At 42.9% G+C, this 20962-nt stretch overlaps 2 protein-coding genes across 3 annotated transcripts; both read left to right on the forward strand.

Annotated features, from left to right (window-relative positions):
- The first annotated feature begins 4357 nt into the window (after positions 1-4357).
- Positions 4358-8729, forward strand: LOC124124096. The gene is made up of 3 exons (XM_046487215.2): positions 4358-4515; positions 6284-6425; positions 7453-8729. Exons 2-3 carry the CDS (start codon positions 6308-6310, stop codon positions 8280-8282), a joined length of 948 nt encoding a protein of 315 aa, XP_046343171.1. The 5' UTR covers positions 4358-4515; positions 6284-6307; the 3' UTR covers positions 8283-8729.
- A 1153-nt stretch (positions 8730-9882) lies between these two features.
- LOC124126496 lies at positions 9883-18558 on the forward strand. 2 transcript variants are annotated; one of them, XM_048380603.1, is made up of 4 exons: positions 9883-10207; positions 14283-14426; positions 16317-16458; positions 17770-18558. In XM_048380603.1, exons 2-4 carry the CDS (start codon positions 14297-14299, stop codon positions 18455-18457), a joined length of 960 nt encoding a protein of 319 aa, XP_048236560.1. In that variant the 5' UTR covers positions 9883-10207; positions 14283-14296; the 3' UTR covers positions 18458-18558. The 2 variants fall into 2 exon arrangements, with proteins under 2 accessions (XP_048236560.1, XP_048236561.1); XM_048380604.1 differs by having other exon boundaries at positions 9883-10202; positions 14280-14426.
- The last annotated feature ends 2404 nt before the right edge of the window (positions 18559-20962 follow it).

Consider the following 20962-nt stretch of genomic DNA (forward strand, 5'->3'; position numbering starts at 1 on the left):
AGAAGAGGACCAATAGGATGTAACAGAAGGATGCTGGTTCCATGCTTTATTAGATTACAGAAGAGACAGTGTCATTAGACAATTCGTATATATATTTATCATTTAACTTAAGCATTTATCCATGACATAAGCTTATGACATAAAAACATGTATGTCATACCCCAATGACATAAGTATGCAAATTAGATATGCAAATTAGATAACCGGAAGAGGGAGCGGTTTGATTTGAAACTATATATTATAAGTGAAGTTACACCAGAGATATAATCAGATTACACAGAATCGTTGTTGTTACCGTTATTAAAGTTTCAATTATTCTGCAAAAGTCTGTTCAAGTATTTTGTTTAAAATAATCCGAGGAACTTTTTTTCTCAGCGAATTGTTTACTTTGGTCACATGGCTATGGAAAACATGTATCACTACGCACGATCTATACGTAAGATTTCGACAAGTTGCTGATGTTAATGTTTAATGCAATTATTCCTTGATTTGGAAGCAAAAATGTGAAAATGATAAATAGAATTCATCACTCGTGTTTTTTAATATGGGAAATATCAACCTCGTCCCGTTAATCGGTATTTGCCTCGCCAAAGGCTCGGCAAATACCGATTAACTAAGACTCGGTTGATATTTCCCATATTAAAAAACACTCGTGATGAATCCTCTATATATAACTTGTGTAGATAAAGATAATAATAATAATGCAAGGTATATCGTCAGACCAGACAATCATTTTTGTACATGATACAGATACACGCACACACCAACACACATGCACGTTGCACCTCACCGCATCTTCTCGTAGACACGCGACAGCAACCACTTAGTCTTTAGATTCACATAATAACGTATAATTATCAACATATGATAATATGGTGGGTTGCCTTTTTAAGGGGCACAATCTCACCGATAGATGGGTAGCCTGGTGTTGACTAGTCGGAGCCAAGAGGGAATTGCGTTAAGATACTTATCGTGCCATAATAATAGATAGGAATGCCTTTAGTAACACTTGGCCTAAAGTCATAATGGAATTCGTCTTTCTTTTTTGCAAACAGCAGCAGAGCACCTTTTTTTAAACTATCTAAAAAAATAAACAATTAATTGAGTTAATACGACTAACGGGATCGGGTGGTCAAGCTCGGTCACTTTGTCGATGCATGTCATCGCATCCCAACTGCGTAGACCGAAACTTTTGATGTCAATCACTGGATTGTCTGGCCCAGGCTGGCTTATTTACATACCCCATCATATGGCTGGAATATTGCTAAGTGCGGCGTTAAACAACAAACAATTATCACTTGCCATACAATCAATTTTCACTTCAACATTAGTTTCCTGTTGGTCAACAAACTCATTTTAATACACGCCTATACCTCAAACTTGTCATGGGTGTGAATTCAACTGGTGCCGTTTCCCGTTACCAATTGTTTATCTAGCGTCCCCATTTGCTCTTCTATCCATCCCCCCGGACACAGGGAAATGTCCGCGTTATAATAGGTTGTGTCTGTGTTGGCTGCATACACACAGACCCTGGGGGAATGTCGGCTGTCACTAGGTGCAGTCAGATTCCGTTAGCAAACTCATCGCCATACTCATACCATGAATGTACCCAGTTTCCGATACATACACTCTGCAGTTGTCTCCCTTGCATAATTCTCACCACCGTTCAGGTTGTGGTTTTCCTCGTGTCGGGAAACGTGACAGGCATACATAACAGATTCAGTAGTGTGTAACCGACGGTTGTGTAACCACCAATATCACGTTGTTGGGTTAGGTAAACATATTTGTTTAATGCTTATCTACTACTTCATCCCACCACAAAGGGGTGCGGGTGGGGCTGGGGTGGGGAGGGAGGTGTTTTCGGAATGGAATGAAAAAAATCTTTTTTATTTATTTTTTATTTGTGTGTCTGTGTGTGTGTGTGTGTGTGTGTGTGTGTGTGTGTGTGGGGGGGGGGGGGGGGGGGGGGGGGCGTATGATACAGTTCTGTGACCATCAAAACCCCCGACCTTCCCGCACACACCATAGGTTACCAGTTCCCCAGCAATTGTCAATATGCACCAGTGCTTTTCGGCTTACAGTTGTACTTATGTACATACATGTGTCATGTGCAAAATAAGAACCACGAGTAAGTAGATTCTACGACGTAGTTTGTGGCTCTCGTTTACAGCATAACTGGCGTTGTAGGTGATGATGTATGCCTCTATCCGTCCATGACGCCCATGTTCCAGGTGTAGTTGTCTTTGTAGTGCTTCAGCTTCTGTTGAACCGTTTCATCACCTACGTCTAGGCTCGCTAACACAATGATATTAACCATCACAAAACACACAAGTATGGTAACCTCTATATATACAGATTGTAAATATTCTGTTATATAACTGTAATGATAGGACCTTATTCTGTTCAAGCTTCATTCTGAAACTGTTTAGAAAGGGCCCTATTTTGTATATATTCCATCATTAAAATAAAATCCCCTTTCACGGTATATGTGACACGGAGACAACAAGTATATGACGGGACTTCAATCACATTCCTATAATCAGTAAATAAACCTATATCCTAAATGGCTTTGCAAATTACCGACAAATGTATGTTTGAAACCTGCTTTTAACAAAACACGTCGAAACCACACCAGACACATGTATTTTCTTTATCTGTCTGTCTAGTCATAAGTTAATATAAGAAATATTAATATTAATATTGAGAAATAAAATATGAGAACCAGCTTGTGTGAAGGCTTCAAGTTTGAATTGTTCAAAATAAAAAAAATAAAATTCAAAGTTTGTGTCAGAGAAATGCACAACATGTTTTGGAGATATGGGATGGATATTTTCAGTAGTTTTGAAGAAGAATTTTAGCTTCAAAGCGAACCTGGACATAAAGTTACTTTTCGGATCTGAACGTGAGCTGAGACAAAATATACAAGTATGGCGATTTGACTTATGATTTAGCTTGGGACCGTAACGATAGTTTTTGTCGGATGTTTATTTAATGAAGATCTACGTGTAGGTCCTGTCCCAACAATGAAATAGTCCATTTTGACCCGATAGCCAGGCAGCACATAACAGCGATAACGTCCTCGAGCGAGTACAATTAATGTTCCGATATGAATGCTCCGGAGGTTTCTGATCCGGTTTCACACAAAGGGCTAAGGCTATATCCAGAGACCATATAATAGTCTCTGCTATATCTCATTGTACTATTGGCCTTACCCGCAGGTGACAGGACCCGCTACCCTTGCTCCAAGGCTGTACTGAAAGATAAGTCCATGGATGGGTTGTCATTTTACCCCCCTAATAGGCAAGTCAAGACAAATGAACAGTACAGAGATCCTGTCTCTTATAGGGACATCTTATTCATAGTATATATATAATCTAGAAAAGTATGATCAGATTTAAACTAATAATTAGAGACTTGTGCAAGTCTAAGGTCAAGTCACTTGACCAAGACAAATACCAGTTTTTTTATGTTTACAATGACGCAGCAGAGGGCAGTTGCGCGAAACGGATTTAAAACGGGGTCGTCTCAGAATGCCTACAACCATTGTACACGGTAGGCAAACCAATGAAGGCGTGATGATTGACTGTACATATAGAGGTTACATGTGCATGTAAGAGTGAATATCATCCTACCCTATTCTTCATCCGGGGATGAAATTATCTAGTGGTCAGGCTGATTCTCCCTGGTGAATTTGAACCCATACCAGTGTGTTTAATCCTACTCAACATATATATAACATATATTTACCCACCCCCCCCCCCCCCCCCCCCCCCCCCCCCCCTCAATTCTCACCCCACACCCCAACCAAACATGATTAAAAATTCAAGTATCAACATAAATAACACCAGAATATGTTAACCTGTTGCTAGTTCTATTTATCTAGGATCGGATACACTGTCACTTTTTTTACATCTGAACACTCAAGACCCATCTCTTTGCATTAAATTGACACTTTTCACATGTTTTCACATATCTGTCGACATCTTGCCACATTTTCTTCCAATAAAAGTTAGTGTAAATTATCCCAGGATACATTTTCCTATTTCCACTTAGGTATGCTTCACTTGGATGAATTACCCTTAATTTTTGGACATAACTTATCCCAGATTTCCCACACTAAGGTAGGATACTATACTCTAGAGTAACCCCTATTTACAATTTTGCTCCTAAATAGCTTTGACACGACCCTCATGTATGTTTTAAGGTAGCCTGGAACAGACAGTCACGTGGCGGTATAGCGAGAGAAAACAAGTCACCGCTGACCATATTCCCACACATGCCACAGACATTGCTACGCTTGAGTGAATTTACAACTACCGTAGTTACCTCCCTTCAATACATGCTTTCATCTTTCGTGTTACCGAGAATAGGTGGATTCACTTCAGGCTAATCATATTCACGTTTTTGGCCACGTTATTGCTGTTCGTCACTTAATCCGTGGGTTTGTTGTGTAAGTCCTGGGGAGTCAGTGAACACGTTTACCAGTCGAACACAGAAACGCAGAATCTGAAACATGTGAGTAGAAATAAATGTCTGTATATCTTAGAATTTAACAAAATTGAACTGTTAGTGTAGGAACTTAGATTAAAGTTAATAGCAGTCTATTTATATTCATTTCTTTGATAGGCATTTAGAAGTTGGAGTACTAAGTAAGGATAAGAAATTATGGATGAACAACGTTTCGGTGTAGGTGCTAACACCGGTATCAAGCAAGTGTTGCTTATTTATGTTATATTTTATATTTACTTATTTATATTAAGCTGAAAAATAATATTGTAGAGTGTAAACAGACCTCGCGACCGTGCGGCTGTTGGTGTTGACACGAGGCACGGACTCTCGGGACTCTCATTCCGTAAATGTTTAAATAAATGACAGTTGTATGTGGTTTTAGAATAAGTCAAATCGATGAATTGTCTTTGAACTATAAGTGGGGAGGTCGATAACAATCTGCCTTCTACCGGAGGCACATCTCTAGCGTGTCCGTTGCCTGGTGATTGCAGCAGTAGATATAGATATATATATAGACGAGGGGATGTACTCAGGTCGGAGTCGCCCCCGCCTGTCCCTTCCTCTGCATCACGCGCATGGAATGGCGTCACACATGCTGATGGAGAGAGCGATGTTTGTCCTATTTCTTATAACAACGCGCTATATTCTAGATAGCTTGGTGAATACACGTTGCATATTAACCTCATCGTGACAAAGATCAAGCAGCCAAAGAATACGTTTGTATCGCCTCCGTGGTCTAGTGGTAGAGCGTCCGCCCGGAGAGCGGAAGGTCCGGGGTTCGATACCCGGCCGCGTCATACCAAAAGACGTTAAAAGATGGTACTTGTTGTTACCCTGTATGGCGCTCGGCATTAAGGGGCTAAAACAAGGACTGGTCGGCTCGGAGTCAGTATACTGTGTCTGAGTGGGGTATTCATGCTAAACTGCGGCATGGTATCTCAGTTAGCTAGCTCTATAAATCGGCATCAGTCCGGACTAGTACAAGCAGCCACACAAACACACAGACGTACATGCACGTCGCTATATAAGTGCAATAATCTTGGACGCGACGTTAAACCCCATTTCACCTCACCTTGTATCGATCATCTGGTGTGGTCAGTGCGGACACAATGTAAACGGTCCAATGTCCGTGTGGACAAATACCCAACTCGCCATGCGCCATCCGTATGTACAGTCTAGTTGTCATATATCAAGTGGATCTTCCATTGTTTGAATATCCGTGTGTACAGTCTAGTTGTCACATATCAAGTGAATCTTCCATTGTTTGAATATCCGTGTGTGCAGTCTAGTTGTCACATATCAAGTGGATCTTCCATTGTTTGAATATCCGTGTGTACAGTCTAGTTGTCACATATCAAGTGGATCTTCCATTGTTTGAATATCCGTGTGTACAGTCTAGTTGTCACATATCAAGTGAATCTTCCATTGTTTGAATATCCGTGTGTACAGTCTAGTTGTCACATATCAAGTGGATCTTCCATTGTTTGAATATCCGTGTGTACAGTCTAGTTGTCATATATCAAGTGAATCTCCCATTGTTCGAATGTCCGTGTGTACAGTCTAGTTGTCACATATCAAGTGAATCTTCCATTGTTTGAATATCCGTGTGTACAGTCTAGTTGTCACATATCAAGTGAATCTTCCATTGTTTGAATATCCGTGTGTACAGTTTAGTTGTCATATATCGAGTGGATCTTCCATTGTTTGAATGTCCGTGTGTGCAGTCTAGTTGTCACATATGAAGACCTACTTGAGATGTATTCTTCTGTTCCAGCCGCCCCCTCCACCACTGACCAGAATGGCTGGACACTCGCCGTTCCTCATTGCCTTGATGGTCGGCAACTTGGTGGCCTTCCTCGCCAACCAGTTCCTCAGCCTCCTGGGCAACACCAGAGAGTTTCTGGGGATCGACTTAAGTACGTCACCCTCACATGTATCATTTAAACACATGACAAGGTTCTATGTGGTTTCAAACAAAGAAACTATACGCATCACGTGACGAACGTTTTCATATTTACCAGCTGTAACCCAAGTACGGCATGCAGCTCTTTCTTCTATCTGTTTTTCATTAGCCCAATAATGTCTAACTTGCAAAATCCAGCGTAATAGTTAATTACCAAATGTGAGGCGAAAGTGTTGGTTTCCTTAGTAAAGTGTTATTCCTATTTATGGGGAATGTGGAAGCAAGTGTGGTATCGTTGCCTAAACCGCCGCAAAGATTTATGCAGAGTTGGACCCTTCTCAATGCCAAGATAAAACCATTCATCTCTCGCCCCCATAACTTTGGTTGTGTGCTTTCAAACAACTATACATAAGGCATAAAGTGTCAAACGTGCTCCTGTATAGCAAATTGCAACACTGAACTTTCTTCACTACATATCATCAACTTACAGGTAGTCTAAAGACCCGCTATTTATGGTGGGAACCGCTGGTCATGGGGTAGGACGATAGGGTAGTCTGTCGCCACCATACCTTTCGTTGTAGGTTTCATGGCATACACTTGTACTACTCCTAGCGTCCTTCCAGCTTTTCCTTATCACTTTTTAAGGACTTGTAACTCATCACTTTGAACAGTATTTTAGTTACATCACGACGTGTCAGATTAATGTGGGAGAAAAGCCCGAGTTTACTTACACGCCACGTTTCCCCCTTGTCTGACAACCCTTAAGACTGGTATTTTGCTGTCAACCCAAGGAACATTGCCACGGCGCAGGGGTACCTCTTACCGAAGGTAGCCATGACAGCCAGTGTCCGGCACTGATGAATTCACTTGGATTTGTAATATATACTACACAAATTAGATATTCGGGGGGTGAGGGGAGGGGGCTAGTATGTTTACAGCTAGTCTAAAGCATAATTACTTTTTTTCTCGACGGGCCGAGACCAAAAAGTTGTCAATATTGAAGCAGAAAACTGACATTGTGCTGTTGCTGTATATTTTAGAGCTCTACCCAAATACGATTGCAAACATCTCGGACAAGCTAATGCTCGAGATCACGCCCTCTGGTCCCACCTTTAGCATCTGGGGGGCCATCTACGTGTGGCAGGCTATCTGGACTATCTACGCCCTCGTCAACATCTGCCGCCGTGCCCCCGACGGCTACGTCTACAACAGCCCCGCCCTGCTCACATCGACCTTCTTCAGCCTCTCCATCCTCAACTGGTTTATCGTCATTTCTTGGACCTTCCTGTGGTGCTGGGAGCTAGTATGGGCGTCGTTTGTGTTTCTGGCTCTCGCCGCTATTTCCATATACACACTCATTGGTCTTTCTTGCAAAGCCCTGGCTGAGCACTCCGAGACACTCATCAAACAAGAGCGGAAAAAGGAGATCTGGCTCATCCGGGCATTTGTTCAAAACGGACTGGCGTTTTACGGAGCCTGGTGCACCATTGCTACTCTCCTGAACGTGGCCACTGCCCTGACCTACGGCGAACACCCCAGATTTGACCAGAGCACGTCCAGCACAATCGCATTAAGTATCCTGGCCGTGGAGCTTGTGGTATTCTCCATCTCAGACTGGACCGTATTGGACAGGTATACGAGGTATATATTCAGCGAGTACATCGTCGTGATTATCGCCCTTTCCGGGAGTATCATTAACAACTGGAATCCCGAGAAGCGGAACTCGATCTTCACTGCTGTATTGCTGGGTATGGCGGTGTTTTGTTTAGTCGTGAAGATGATCGTGATGTTGTGGCGTCACTTCCGGGACACAGGCAGACAGAAAGTGTTCATTCCAACGACAGAGTCAACGCAAGGCGGAACAGCGTGAAGTCACCAAGTTAAAACACACATGATGACAATATCTGAATATCTCCCTTTACCTCAAAACGGGCATTATCCCTTATGAGCGAGTACATCACCATGGACTTTGTTTTTTGTGCACTTCTAGGATTGATACAATCCCCGGCTGGTTAACCTTCTATGTTATAGTGAGGTTGCTATGGTGACCCATTGGACAATGATGCTCACCCTGTTGGACACTGGTGTGTTCCTGCACCGCCATTCCAGCCTCATTCACACTTCAAAAGACATTACTGCAATTACTGACTTTGTAATACTTGACTCAACACTCATCCATCCTGTAATGTGTGCCTGTAACTTGCCTGTGTTATGTGTTTTTCATGGTATTATTTTTTTTTCATTTTAATGTAAATATTACGTCAGCGTATATCACCTACCTTTGATAGAAATAAAGGTCTTATTTTTCCAAATGTTTCACAATTTGCGTTGTGGTGTTCTTCGTGGTAAACCCGTACTGCTTCCCTCCACTTGCGAGCCGCTACGGCCGATTACACATCACGGTTGTATATCAATTCGTACCAGATATAATCCGATTATAGATCTTTATGTAAGAACACACATCCTTCCGTTGCATTTAATTTGTACTAAAATCTCGAAAGCAAAAGGAAGGAAATGGCAACATACAGTTTAGTCTTACAAAGGGCCGTGTTCTGCATCGCTCCAGTGAATGCGATCAACCCAATTCCACCCAGAACAGATATTGTATTCAACTGCTACGACTGTGAGCTTAATGTCCTAGTTACATTATTGTCATATTGCAGGGTAACTTATTGTTAAACAATGTTACAATTGTAGTATATAAGTTACATTTACTGGAAGTTTACGGCATTGTGTTTGGACAATAATTAGTTGTCAGGAATGTAGCACTACGTAATCAGCGTTGTGGAAGTTGCTATATTTAGATGGTTGTGTGGTCAAGAGTGATCTAGAATCTTCTGTAATGTTCCAGTGCCTCTACACTGGTCTGGCACTTTGTGAAAATTTCCAGATTGGATTTTTGGAAATAAGAGAACAAGAACGTGCTTGACCACTGTTGCTGCTTGGTTAATATTATCATCACTGATATTTTCTATCACCACTGCTATCATATTTAATATTGCTATTGTGCTTGTACTGCCATTGAATTGTGTACTGTCTTTCAATTGTGTATAGTAGTTTTGTTCACGATGGCTGTCCATTATTACATGAACATAACATTGTTGCACTGTAGCAAGTACATTGTGTACGCCAGACAGTATATTGTGAATGACACAAACACTAACAAGGATCTCTCCGACAGTTTGCATGGGCGACAAACATGGCTATGTGTTGGATGGTGTTCACATTTGATGTTGATAAAAGAATATTAAAATTATGAACAGAGGGTTGCGCAACATAATTATTAGGTATACATATTTTACGAAGAGAATCATACTAATAAAAAAATAATGATCATCTTCTACATGATTATTTTACTATTGATACACAACCCTTTTTCCCGTGAACGAAATCTTTCTTGTGCAAATGTATATTTAGAAAGAGTTATACATTTTAAATAGAGCGTAAACACCAATTGAAATTGGCGAGGTTTAACGCTGCAGATATAGCTGAAAGGTCAGAAGTCTTCCCTTCGGCAAGTATCCTCTCCCTGGCAGACCCACGGGTGTGTATGTATGTTACAGCGGAGCATACTCCAAGACAACTGGCATCCGGTTTACTACTCTGGAAATCATTGCTGGATTGAGAATATTCACAGTACACAACCATACCATATTCATACGAAATGTCCACTAAAACCGGTCGCAAAACAGCTTGTTTGATTCTTCAGTCGTAAGCTGTAATCCCCACCTCAAAGCGAATGTTAGACAGTCCATCTGCCACCTGCTTCTCATCGTCTGCGGCCAGCAAACACAGGTAAGTTCCCAGTAGCCTGGTTCCCTGTCACGTATTGAAATAACCACAAACACAAATTTAGTTTTTAAAGATTTATTACATCCCTTAAGTTACGTTTAAACCCCAATAACAACACTTAAATGCAAACTAATTCTAAATTAACTAACACAACTAACTAAACTAGCTTAGTGGGAAGGCGCGGGGCTAGCAACCGCCTGGTGCTGAGATCATATCCCGCTGGTGGCCGGGTTGTTATTCAGCCTGGGCAAGTGACTTAGTTCAAATGTGCCTCTGTTCCCCCAGCAGGGAATGGGTACCCGATATGTGAGGTGGATGTAAAAACCTTCTGGCGATCCTGGCCAGCATGGGCTGATTTGTTTTCATGTGCAAGCAATAGCTGCAGATATTCACTCGTTCGGGATAATAACTTTCCTCACTTTATACACGATCCGTGAAGATTCCGGGGTAGAATAGGTCTTCAAAAACCCATACTTGCCGTAAAAGGCGACTAACGGGATCGGATGGTCAGGCTCGCTGACTTGGTTGATACATGTCATCGATCCCAATTGCGTGGATCGATGTTCATGATATCAATCACAGGATTGTCTGGTCCAGACTCGATTATTTACTGACCTCCGTCATATAGCTGGAATATTTCTGAGTGCGGCGTTAAACAACAAACCAACCAACCACTTTATACACTGTGTACAATTGAAAAAACATTGAGTAGAAATAGTCTTGCTCGGTGAGGAAAGTAATTATGGAGAAATGGGAGGAGAAAGAGAAGGAGGGTCGTAAGCAGGGCGAATATAAGATTTAAACTATTAATCAGTTGATCCTTGGGACCACTGTCCTGGTCACCTCTTCGTATGAGTCCACATTTGGAATAGTATATCAGTATATAGTATATTCCTGATGATAGTGATCCGGATGGCGGACTCGTTCCACCTTTCACATATACCCGTACTCTAATGTATTTCGTTTTAACTTACTTACTTACTTACTTTGGAGATTTAACGTGCGCTTTCCGACTGATGCGTATTTCGCACACGGGCCCGGCCAGGCCATTTAATGTGTTTCCGAAAGGGGCGAAAGTGGTGTGTGCAATCCAATAGGGGGCTTTAGGGGTTGCTTATATAGAATTTGGGAATTTTGAGATTTGGAATAGATGTCGATGGGATTGGGGAGGAGAACTAAGGGAGCTGGGTATGGTGGATGTTTGTTTGTTTATGTATTTTTGATTTGGTAGATTATAGTGTTTTTAGATGCGTTATATTAGTTCCGTTTTGATTAAGAATACGCCTAAGGCCTTGAAGTTTTCTAGTTTATTTTGTGGGTTTAGTATTGCTTCTAGAGTGAGAACCTTGTTTAGATTGAGGGTGGTTTGTAATGCGGTTCGATGTGTTAGGTAGTGTGTGCAGTTTTAAACGTTGAAGTCACATCTGTACCACCCGACATCTCGCGTTCACAAAGAATCGGAATCCCGGGCTATTGTTTGTACTTGATGTTTACACCGATAAACAATGACAACAATATAAACAATGTGGGTGTTTGTTCAAGAGGTGCTAATTAAGGAGATTACTGTGAGGGGTCCAACTCCACGAAGACAAGCTTTAGTTACTGTTGTTATTATACACAATTGTTTGGGAAACAATGAACTTACTGAAAAGGAAGTAAAGCGATTAAATACGACAAAGTGGGGCCAACCCAAATAACAAGGCACACACAAAAACGTAACTTAGGAATACCTGAACAAAAGAGTCTTAACGTCATTGTCTAATGACACTGTGTTGTTGTTCTGAAGACTCGCATACACAAACCACTAATTGACCTGGCGGGCCCGTGTGAGAAATACGCATAAAGTCGGGAAAACACCATCTCTCTCTAGCACTGGTCCATGACACCATACAAGCAGACACAGGTGACTAGTTACACAGTTTGGTTTGACGACCCGTGAAGATCCGGGGTAGAATTGGTGTTCAGCACCCCATGCTTGGCATAAGAGGTAATATTCTTGTCGTAAGCGACGACCAACGGGGCCGAGTGGTCAGACTCGCTGACTTGGTTGTTGCATGTAATTGTATCGCAGTTGCGTGGATCGATGCTAATGATGTCATTCACTGGATTGTCTGGTTCAGACTAGACGGGGGCGGTCGGGTAGTCTAGTGGTTAAAGCGTTCGCTCGTCACGCCGAAGACCCGGGTTCGAATCCCGACATGGGTACAATGTGTGAAGCCCATTTCTGGTGTCCCCCGCCGTGATATTGCTGGAATATTGCTAAAACCGGCGTAAAACCATACTCACTCACTCACTCAGACTAGACGATGTACAGACCGCCGACATATAGCTGCAATACTGCGGAGTGTGGCGTTCAACAACAAACAAACAAATATACCTGGTGCTGACGTTTTATATTTCATGATTATGGAAAAAAAAGATTTTTGTTACTAAGTTATTTGTTCGGTTACTGCTTTAGGATGTTGTTTTCATTAATAGAGAGAGCCAAACACAGTGTTCAGGACATCCAGACAATCATTATTATTATCGTTGTTGTTATTAATAAACCCGAGTAATTTTGCCATAAAGCACCATGTAAATATACTGAGTCAAATTAAAAACTTCACATTTTAAAAAGTAATCCCTTATATGATATACAATGGACAAATGTATCAGAGAAGGTAATTTTTAATCATTAATGTCCAAAGAAGGATTTTAATTAACGGTGGTAACCATAATTTGTTCCACGCACCTACGGTATTCGGTAATAACATCAACAGTTTAAATCATTAGTCCCAAGCACGAGAATCTGATGGCACACAAGTTCAGTAGCGTGTATGGCCACCATGTGCGTTGACAACTGCCACACAACGCCTCCGCATGGACCTTGTGATGCTTTTGAACACATGATTGGGAAGACACGCCATCGTTGCTGCAAAATGGTGCCAAGATCTTGCAAATTCTGTGGTTGGTTCTGGAGAGTACGCAGACTTCTGCCAAGAGCATCCCAGACGTGTTCGATGGGATTGAGGTCGGGAGACCTTGACGGCCAGTCCATGACGTTGACTCCCGCATTTTGAAGGAAATTCCTCGTCAAAATTGCTGTGTGGGGTCTGGCATTGTCGTGTTGGAAGATCGAACCGGGTCCATGTACTGCCATAAAAGGCAGAAGTTCTGGTGCCAGTACCTGGTCGCGGTAAGCAGCAGCGTTGAGGTTGCCACGGATGACAAGAAGCCTGGAACGTGCATTGCCACAGAAAGCACCCCACACCATTATGCTTCCGCCTTCGTCTGTGTAATTGAGTCAGAATCGGCCCGCAGTATGGCCGTCGTGCTTGAAGGTGAACAGTTCTCAGACGGTTTCGAACAGTTTGCGCACTCAGTCTACCCCTAAACAGTTCATTTCTGGTTGATGTAGCCGTCAAAAATCGGTTACGGGGGTGGCGTAAGACAATCTGACGATCCTCTGCATGTGACGTCACACGTGGTCGACCTGGCCGAGGGCGATCAGCGTTGGTACCCGTTTGCTGTAGACGCGTCTGTAAATCATAAACAGTCCGTCGACAGCCCATCGTCCTTGCGACTTCAGCTACGGACGTTCCCGTCTGCAACATGCCGATGGCACGTTCACGTTGCACATTTGAGAGGCGTGGCATGACAAATGGCCGTAAAGACTTTTGTTTTCTTGTGTTTTTCTTTTTTTGTTAATGACCGCTAACAAGTGTGGCTGAAAACACGTGCGGTATTATGGCCACGTGACCAGTTGCACGTGAAAAAACACCTTTGCCACTATAGTGCTGTGCACATGATTTTGATCGATTCACCTGCACAAAAACGGGTGTTATCTGAAGACAATACGTGGCCATTACTGTTTAAATACACAATAAGGGTCCACAATGATCACTGGTCAAAATGTTAAAATTTTAGGATTGTGAAGTTTTTAATTTGGTTCAGTATACATCATGCTTTAAAATAATATAACATAAATCTTTCCTCCGTCAGATTTCAAATCGAGAGCTTTCCTTTCAAACGTGTCAGTATTGGTAGCATAATATATGATTCTAAGACAATGATATGATATGTTTCTGTTATCTTCCAGGGTATCCAATTACCATGGTTACCGAGACGCGTGGACACTCTCCTGTTCTTATCATGAGCTTGCTGCTCAACTGGACAATGCTTATCCTCAACTTGTTGATTTTCTCCCTTGGACGGACGCCACAGCTGGTGGGTGGCTCCTATAGTAAGTAAACACTCCCACCTGTCTGGGTTGACAGCGACAACAAGAGGGAAACACTCCCACCTGTCTGGGTTGACAGCACCTATAATAGATAAACACTCCCACCTGTCTGGGTTGACAGCGACAACAAGAGGGAAACACTCCCACCTGTCTGGGTTAACAGGCCTGTAGTAAGTAAACACTCCCACCTGTCTGGGTTGACAGCACCTATAATAGATAAACACTCCCACCTGTCTGGGTTGACAGCGACAAGAAGAGGGAAACACTCCCACCTGTCTGGGTTAACAGGCCTGTAGTAAGTAAACACTCCCACCTGTCTCGGTTGACAACGCCAACAATAAGTAAACACTCCCACTTGTCTGGGTTGACAGAGCCTGTAGTAAGTAAATACTCCCACCTGTGCGGGTTGACAGAGCCTGTAGCAAGTAAACACTCCCACCTGTCTGGATTGACAGCGCCTGTAGTAAGTAAACTCGCACACCTGTCTGGGTTGACAGCTCCTGTAGTAAGTAAACACTCCCACATGTCTTGGTTGACAGCGCCTGTAGTAAGTAAACACTCCCACCTGTCTCGGTTGACAACGCCAACAATAAGTAAACACTCCCACTTGTCTGGGTTGACAGAGCCTGTAGTAAGTAAAAACTCCCACCTGTGCGGGTTGACAGAGCCTGTAGCAAGTAAACACTCCCACCTGTCTGGGTTGACAGCGCCTGTAGTAAGTAAACTCTCACACCTGTCTGGGTTGACAGCTCCTGTAGTAAGTAAACACTCCCACATGTCATGGTTGACAGCGCCTGTAGTAAGTAAACACTCCCACCTGACTTGGTTGACAGAGCCTGTAGTATGTAAACACTCCCACCTGTCTGGGTTTACAGCACCTGTAGTAAGTAAACACTCCCACCTGTCTAGGTTGACAGCACCTATAATAGATAAACACTCCCACCTGTCTGGGTTGACAGAGCCTGTAGTAAGTAAACACTCCCACCTGTCTGGGTTGACAGAGCCTGTAGTAAGTAAACACTCCCACCTGTCTTGGTTGACAACGCCTGCAGTAAGTAAACACTCCCACCTGTCTCGGTTGACAGAGCCTGTTGTAAGTAAACACTCCCACCTGACTTGGTTGACAGAGCCTGTAGTATGTAAACACTCCCACCTGTCTGGGTTTACAGCACCTGTAGTAAGTAAACACTCCCACCTGTCTGGGTTGACAGAGCCTGTAGTAAGTAAATACTCCCACATGTCTTGGTTAACATCGCCTGTAGTTAATAAACACTCCAACCTGTCTGGGTTGACAGAGCCTGTAGTTAATAAACACTCCCACCATTTCAGGTATACATCGCAAGTAGCGCCTTGTAAGCCCATCTGCATGGGTGGGTGATGCTTGTAAGATGTGAACACACATGGGAATCCCACCTTTATGGGTGTTAAATGCTTTTCTAGATGAACAACCACTGTGAATCCCATATTGCCTTCAGCAATGTTCAGCCTTCAGCAATGTTCACAGTCCTATCGCTTCATACAGTGTACCCATGTGGCGAATCGAACCCGGGACTTCGGTAAGAAGATCCGGGATAGAATAGATCTTCAACAACCCATGCTTGTCGTAAGAGGCGGCTAACGGGTATCCTGTGGTCAGGCTCGCTGATTCGGTTGATGCATGTCATTGTTTCCCAAATGCTTGGATCGATGCTCATGATGTCAATCACTTGATTGTCTATTCCAGACTCGATTATTTACAAACCACCATCATATAGCTGGAATATTACAAACAACACAATTCGGTATGATAAAGAATGCTTCAACCACTAGGTTAGGTTTTCATTTGTAGAGCCAAAATGTACCTCCTGTTTATTCACACATGACGATCTAATCTTGTGTGATGTTCCATAACAGAACTACTGATCTACGACATCAAAGACATATCTGACAAGTATGCTGTAGAGATTACTCCGGCCAGTCCGATGCTCGCTATCTGGTGGGTCATCTTTGTGTGGCAGGGACTGTGGATGGTGTTCGCCCTCATCAACATCTGCAGGTACGTCATCCCACGCGCTCCCAGAAATACACGCCCCATGACAGGATCCGCTGATAGGGGGTTCGAATCCAAATCTGTCCCAATTCAAAATTTGACAGTACCATACCCGTACTCGGGGGTTTCACCAAGGTGGTAAATGTCTGAGACCTTCACCATATTGGACCGTTTTCCTACATTAAGATTAAGTAATATTACTTAAATAATACAGTGATATTACTTAATATTACTTAAATAATGCTTGACAGATTTAAACTCACTCGCTCAGCAATACAGCGTAAATGTGCTACAAGCTGCCCTCTGCAATATACACCGTGTTAATGGAGGCACTATTGTTACGAGGCGATTTCCAAATTGAAACAGGAAAAGCCAGATTCGGTTCGTACAGAACTAAATTGTGAAATCAGTAAAGGATCACACAAGATCAATGAGAATCAGCACGTGATATTAAAACACAGGTTTAGGGTGACAATACAAAGGCAATACAATGGGTCCATTAAGTATAAGGGGCGGTCGGGTAGCCTAGTGGTTAAAGCGTTCGCTCGTCACGCCGAAGACCCGGGTTCGATTCCCGACATGGGTACAATGTGTGAAGCCCATTTCTGGTGTCCCCCGCCGTGATATTGCTGGAATATTGCTAATGGCGGCGTAAAACCATACTCACTCACTCACTCACATTAAGTATAATTACGAATGTTCCTGGGTTTTTTCTGTGGAATGTCTTGAACCTGACTCTTGAGTCCCAAATAGTGTTGGAAGCTTGCAGGAATTCGAGGTTTTCTTATGAGTATCAAATCTGCACTTGAAAAGTACTTGACTCAAGTCGGGTCGAAAAAGACCTGGGTTCAGTGTCATGTAGCTCCTATCGGTACAGCCAGTCTTCTAGAACCACCTTAAACAAACCAGCAACAATCGCCACACCACACTATGCATTCATGGTCAGCAGTAAAGCTGATAATAAACCTGGCACAGCAGAGTGCTGTGCAAAGACTCGGTTGTGGATGGACTGTATTATAGCCGTGGTGTTGGCTCTTTTAATAGCTACGAAGACACAACAACAGTCTATGTACGATAACCTGGCCACATCTGGCCCCGGCAACACCTATTTTTCTTTTTTCTCATAACAATGATCGTCTAATGTATTTAAAATTCATATTATCTGTTTCGCCTGAATACGTCGCTCACTCACTCATAGCGGAAAACGCTTATACGAATATATTAATAACTTTCAATGAACATAAAATAATACATCAGTAAGTTGTTTGGCGCATCTACTCATGCACTGGAAATGAAACCGAATCTTTATTTTTTCAGGAAATCCCGCCACGGCCCAGTGTACGTCAGCCCGGTATTACTGAGTCCTACGTTATTCCTGACCTCCGCCCTCAACTGGGGCGTGGTCCTTGGGTGGAGCCTCCTGTTTGACCGGGAGTACCTATGGTTGGCCTTCGCGTTCCTGCTCCTCACATGCCTGTCCACGTACATCTGCCTGGGTCTGTCCTACCGGGACATGGCCGCCCACAGACCCACCCTCGTCAAAGAAGGCAGGAGGGTGGATGTCTGGCTGGTGCGGGTGTTAGTCCAGAACGGCCTTGCCATGTATGCAGCTTGGTGTACTTTTGCCACGTTGCTTAACCTTGCAGCAGCACTCGCCTATGCAAGAGACTTCGGAATCTCACCAAGAACGAGCTCAACCATTTCGCTTGGCATCCTCGCTGGTGAGCTGGTGTTATTTGCTATCTCTGACTGGACATTTCTTGATAAGTATTCCCGTTACACCGTTTCTCCCTACCTTGTGTTGATAGTGGCGCTCACTGGTAGCGTGGTCCAGAACTGGCAATTAGGGGCAGCTAACTCTATATTCACCGTGGTGTTGCTTGTCGTATCGGTGATCGCATTTTTGGTGAAGATTGGACTAACAATTCTCCGACATATTCGAGAGACCGACAGAAGAAAGGAAGCAGTGACAACGCTTGATGATAACTTTACATTTCGCTTCTGAACGTCAACAAGCTGTGGTACATTTTCATAACAATTGTCAATACGTGTTCATTTTACCTGTTTTTGTACGCTTTTGTAATAAAGCACATGATTGATTTTCCACCACTGTCCTTATGTCCTCCTGTAGTATCAAGATCTTAAATCGTTTTTGACTGAGCTCGTTGTTGTGGTAGATAAAAGTTAACTCTTCGTTTACTTGCCTTCAATCGTTGGACCAGATATATGATATTATGTATTGAGAGAGAGTCTATACAATTCTGTCAAGAGCTGAACCTATCTAAAAGTATAGCTCCTCCTTGTAACATGACAATCTGTACCATAACATATTACATAGAGGGTGTCGATACTTTTCAACAGCTGAACGTGTTATATTGAGGATATCGACCCTTGTCAACAGCTTAACGTATTATATAGAGCGTGTCGTTCCGTGTCAATAGCTGAACATGTTATATAGGGGGTGTTTGTCGTTGACAACGACTGGACACGTTATATTGAGGGTGTCCATCCTTGTCAACAGCTGAACATGTTATGTAGGGGGTGTCTGTCGTTGACGACGGCTGAGCAAGTTATATAGAGGGTCGATCCTTGTCAACAGCTGAACACGTTATATGGAGGGTGTCAGTCGATGTCAACAGCTGAATATGTTATATACAGGGTGTCAGTCAATGTCAACAGCTGAACACGTTATATAGAAGGTGTCAGTCGATGTCAACAGCTGAACACGTTATATAGAGGGTGTCAGTCGATGTCAACAGCTGAACACGTTATATAGAGGGTGTCAGTCGATGTCAACAGCTGAACACGTTATATAGAGGGTGTCGGTCGATGTCAACAACTGAACATTATATAGAGGGTGTCGATCCTTGTCAACAGCTGAACATGTTATAGAGGGGGTGTCTGTCATTGTCAACAGCTGAAGACGTTATATAGAGGGTGTCAATCGATGGCAACAGCTGAACACGATATATAGAGGGTGTCAGTAGATATCAACAGCTGAACATTTTATATAGAGGGTGTCAGTTGTCAACAGCTGAACGAGATAACAACACGTCTTCACCTAGCACAACAATAGCGTCGCACTGTCTCTGTCGCCAACCTGTCTCTTTGTGTTAAAAGAGTCGGTGTCAACACAAGTGAATAAATGGTGTGTAAATTACCTATTAAATATTTTCGTAAATTCGCATAATCCTTAAAAGCTATAAAATAATTTATCATACCTCCATATCAGAATGATTAGATCTGATTGGTCCACATGATCTTGATAAAATACTGTGTAACCCGCCTTGGAGGGTAAGAAATTTCTTATCGGTGAAATAATTCTTTTATAACCCACCACGAGCAATGCAGACTGCACTGCATTTCTGAGAGACCGAATAAATCCCTTACACCCCGGGGGGCACCGGTGGTCCAGTCGCCTAAGGCGCCGCAATTCGCTGTGCAGAGTTGCGTCCCTTGGGCTAGCCAGAAACCTATGATTGTGGGTTCGAATCCCGGTTCGCCCCGATTATGTTTCTAGGTTTGTCAGCACCATACCCGTGCTCGTGGGTTTCACCGAAGCGGTAAACGTCCGTGACCTGCACCACTTCGGGCTTTCCTCCCACATTAAGCTGACACGCCGTGATATAACTGGAATATTGTTAAAAGCGGCGTTAAACCCAACTCATTCACTCACCTTACACCCCGCTTCAAAGCAAAAAGCGTGTCACGTCACATCGCACAAGTTAACCTCAGCTCAATCGAAATCCGCGGTAGGATAATCCCCGTTTTTACATGGTATAAAACCTAACGAGGGAAGCATAAAACTCCATGTACCCGGAGTGATCTTCCTACAAAGAATTTATATTACCGACAAGATTTAATGTGACATTGTAAAGGAACTAACACAAATTTTAAAACTGAGAGAAAACAGCTGTTCGATTTTACATGGGATTTACCGCGTCCCTCGTTAGGTTTTATACTACTCGCCTCCGGCTCGTGTTATAAATCCTAACGCGGGACGCAAAACACCGTACCCATGTACCCCGAGTGATCATGCTACAACTTATAATATATATAATGCTGTGTTACAGAGGGTTACCTATAACAGACTCACATATTTATATTAGTAGATAAACCTTTGGCGAGAAAAAAAATCAGGTAAACATAATAAAACATTATGTATCCTTGTTCAGGGCTGATATTTCATAGAGTCATGTGCCATGTATTGTAAATATCAGCTCGCGGCGGAGCTTGGTGCACGTGCAACCGCGATAGAGAACGCATTCCTCGTGCATCACGCAATGACGACACACCTCGACAAATACATTTTTCAAACATTTTCTACAAGATAATGTTTTGTCAAAGTATAAGAGTTGGGATGTGTTTTAAATAGGGGAATATCCTCGTAACTCACCATTATTTGTAAGGAATGGAGAGCTTCTCGGACATTTCCCTCAACATACAGTCTGTCACGGTGACTATTGTATTTTTCGCCCTGACGAACGCTCTGTTCTGAACTAGCGCAGTT

The sequence above is a fragment of the Haliotis rufescens genome, unplaced genomic scaffold, assembly GCF_023055435.1.
Source record: "Haliotis rufescens isolate VD_foot unplaced genomic scaffold, xgHalRufe1.0.p SCAF_31, whole genome shotgun sequence".
NCBI classification, from domain to species: Eukaryota; Metazoa; Mollusca; class Gastropoda; order Lepetellida; family Haliotidae; genus Haliotis; species Haliotis rufescens.

Excerpts from the sequence above, each read along its gene's own strand:
- LOC124124096 (XM_046487215.2), top strand. The coding sequence starts at position 6,308 with ATGGCTGGACACTCGCCGTTCCTCATTGCCTTGATGGTCGGCAACTTG. Across the intron at positions 6,426-7,452 it reads GTTTCTGGGGATCGACTTAA|AGCTCTACCCAAATACGATT; the intron begins GTACGTCACCCT and ends TGTATATTTTAG.
- LOC124126496 (XM_048380603.1), top strand. The coding sequence starts at position 14,297 with ATGGTTACCGAGACGCGTGGACACTCTCCTGTTCTTATCATGAGCTTG. Across the intron at positions 14,427-16,316 it reads GCTGGTGGGTGGCTCCTATA|AACTACTGATCTACGACATC; the intron begins GTAAGTAAACAC and ends GTTCCATAACAG. Across the intron at positions 16,459-17,769 it reads GCCCTCATCAACATCTGCAG|GAAATCCCGCCACGGCCCAG; the intron begins GTACGTCATCCC and ends TTATTTTTTCAG.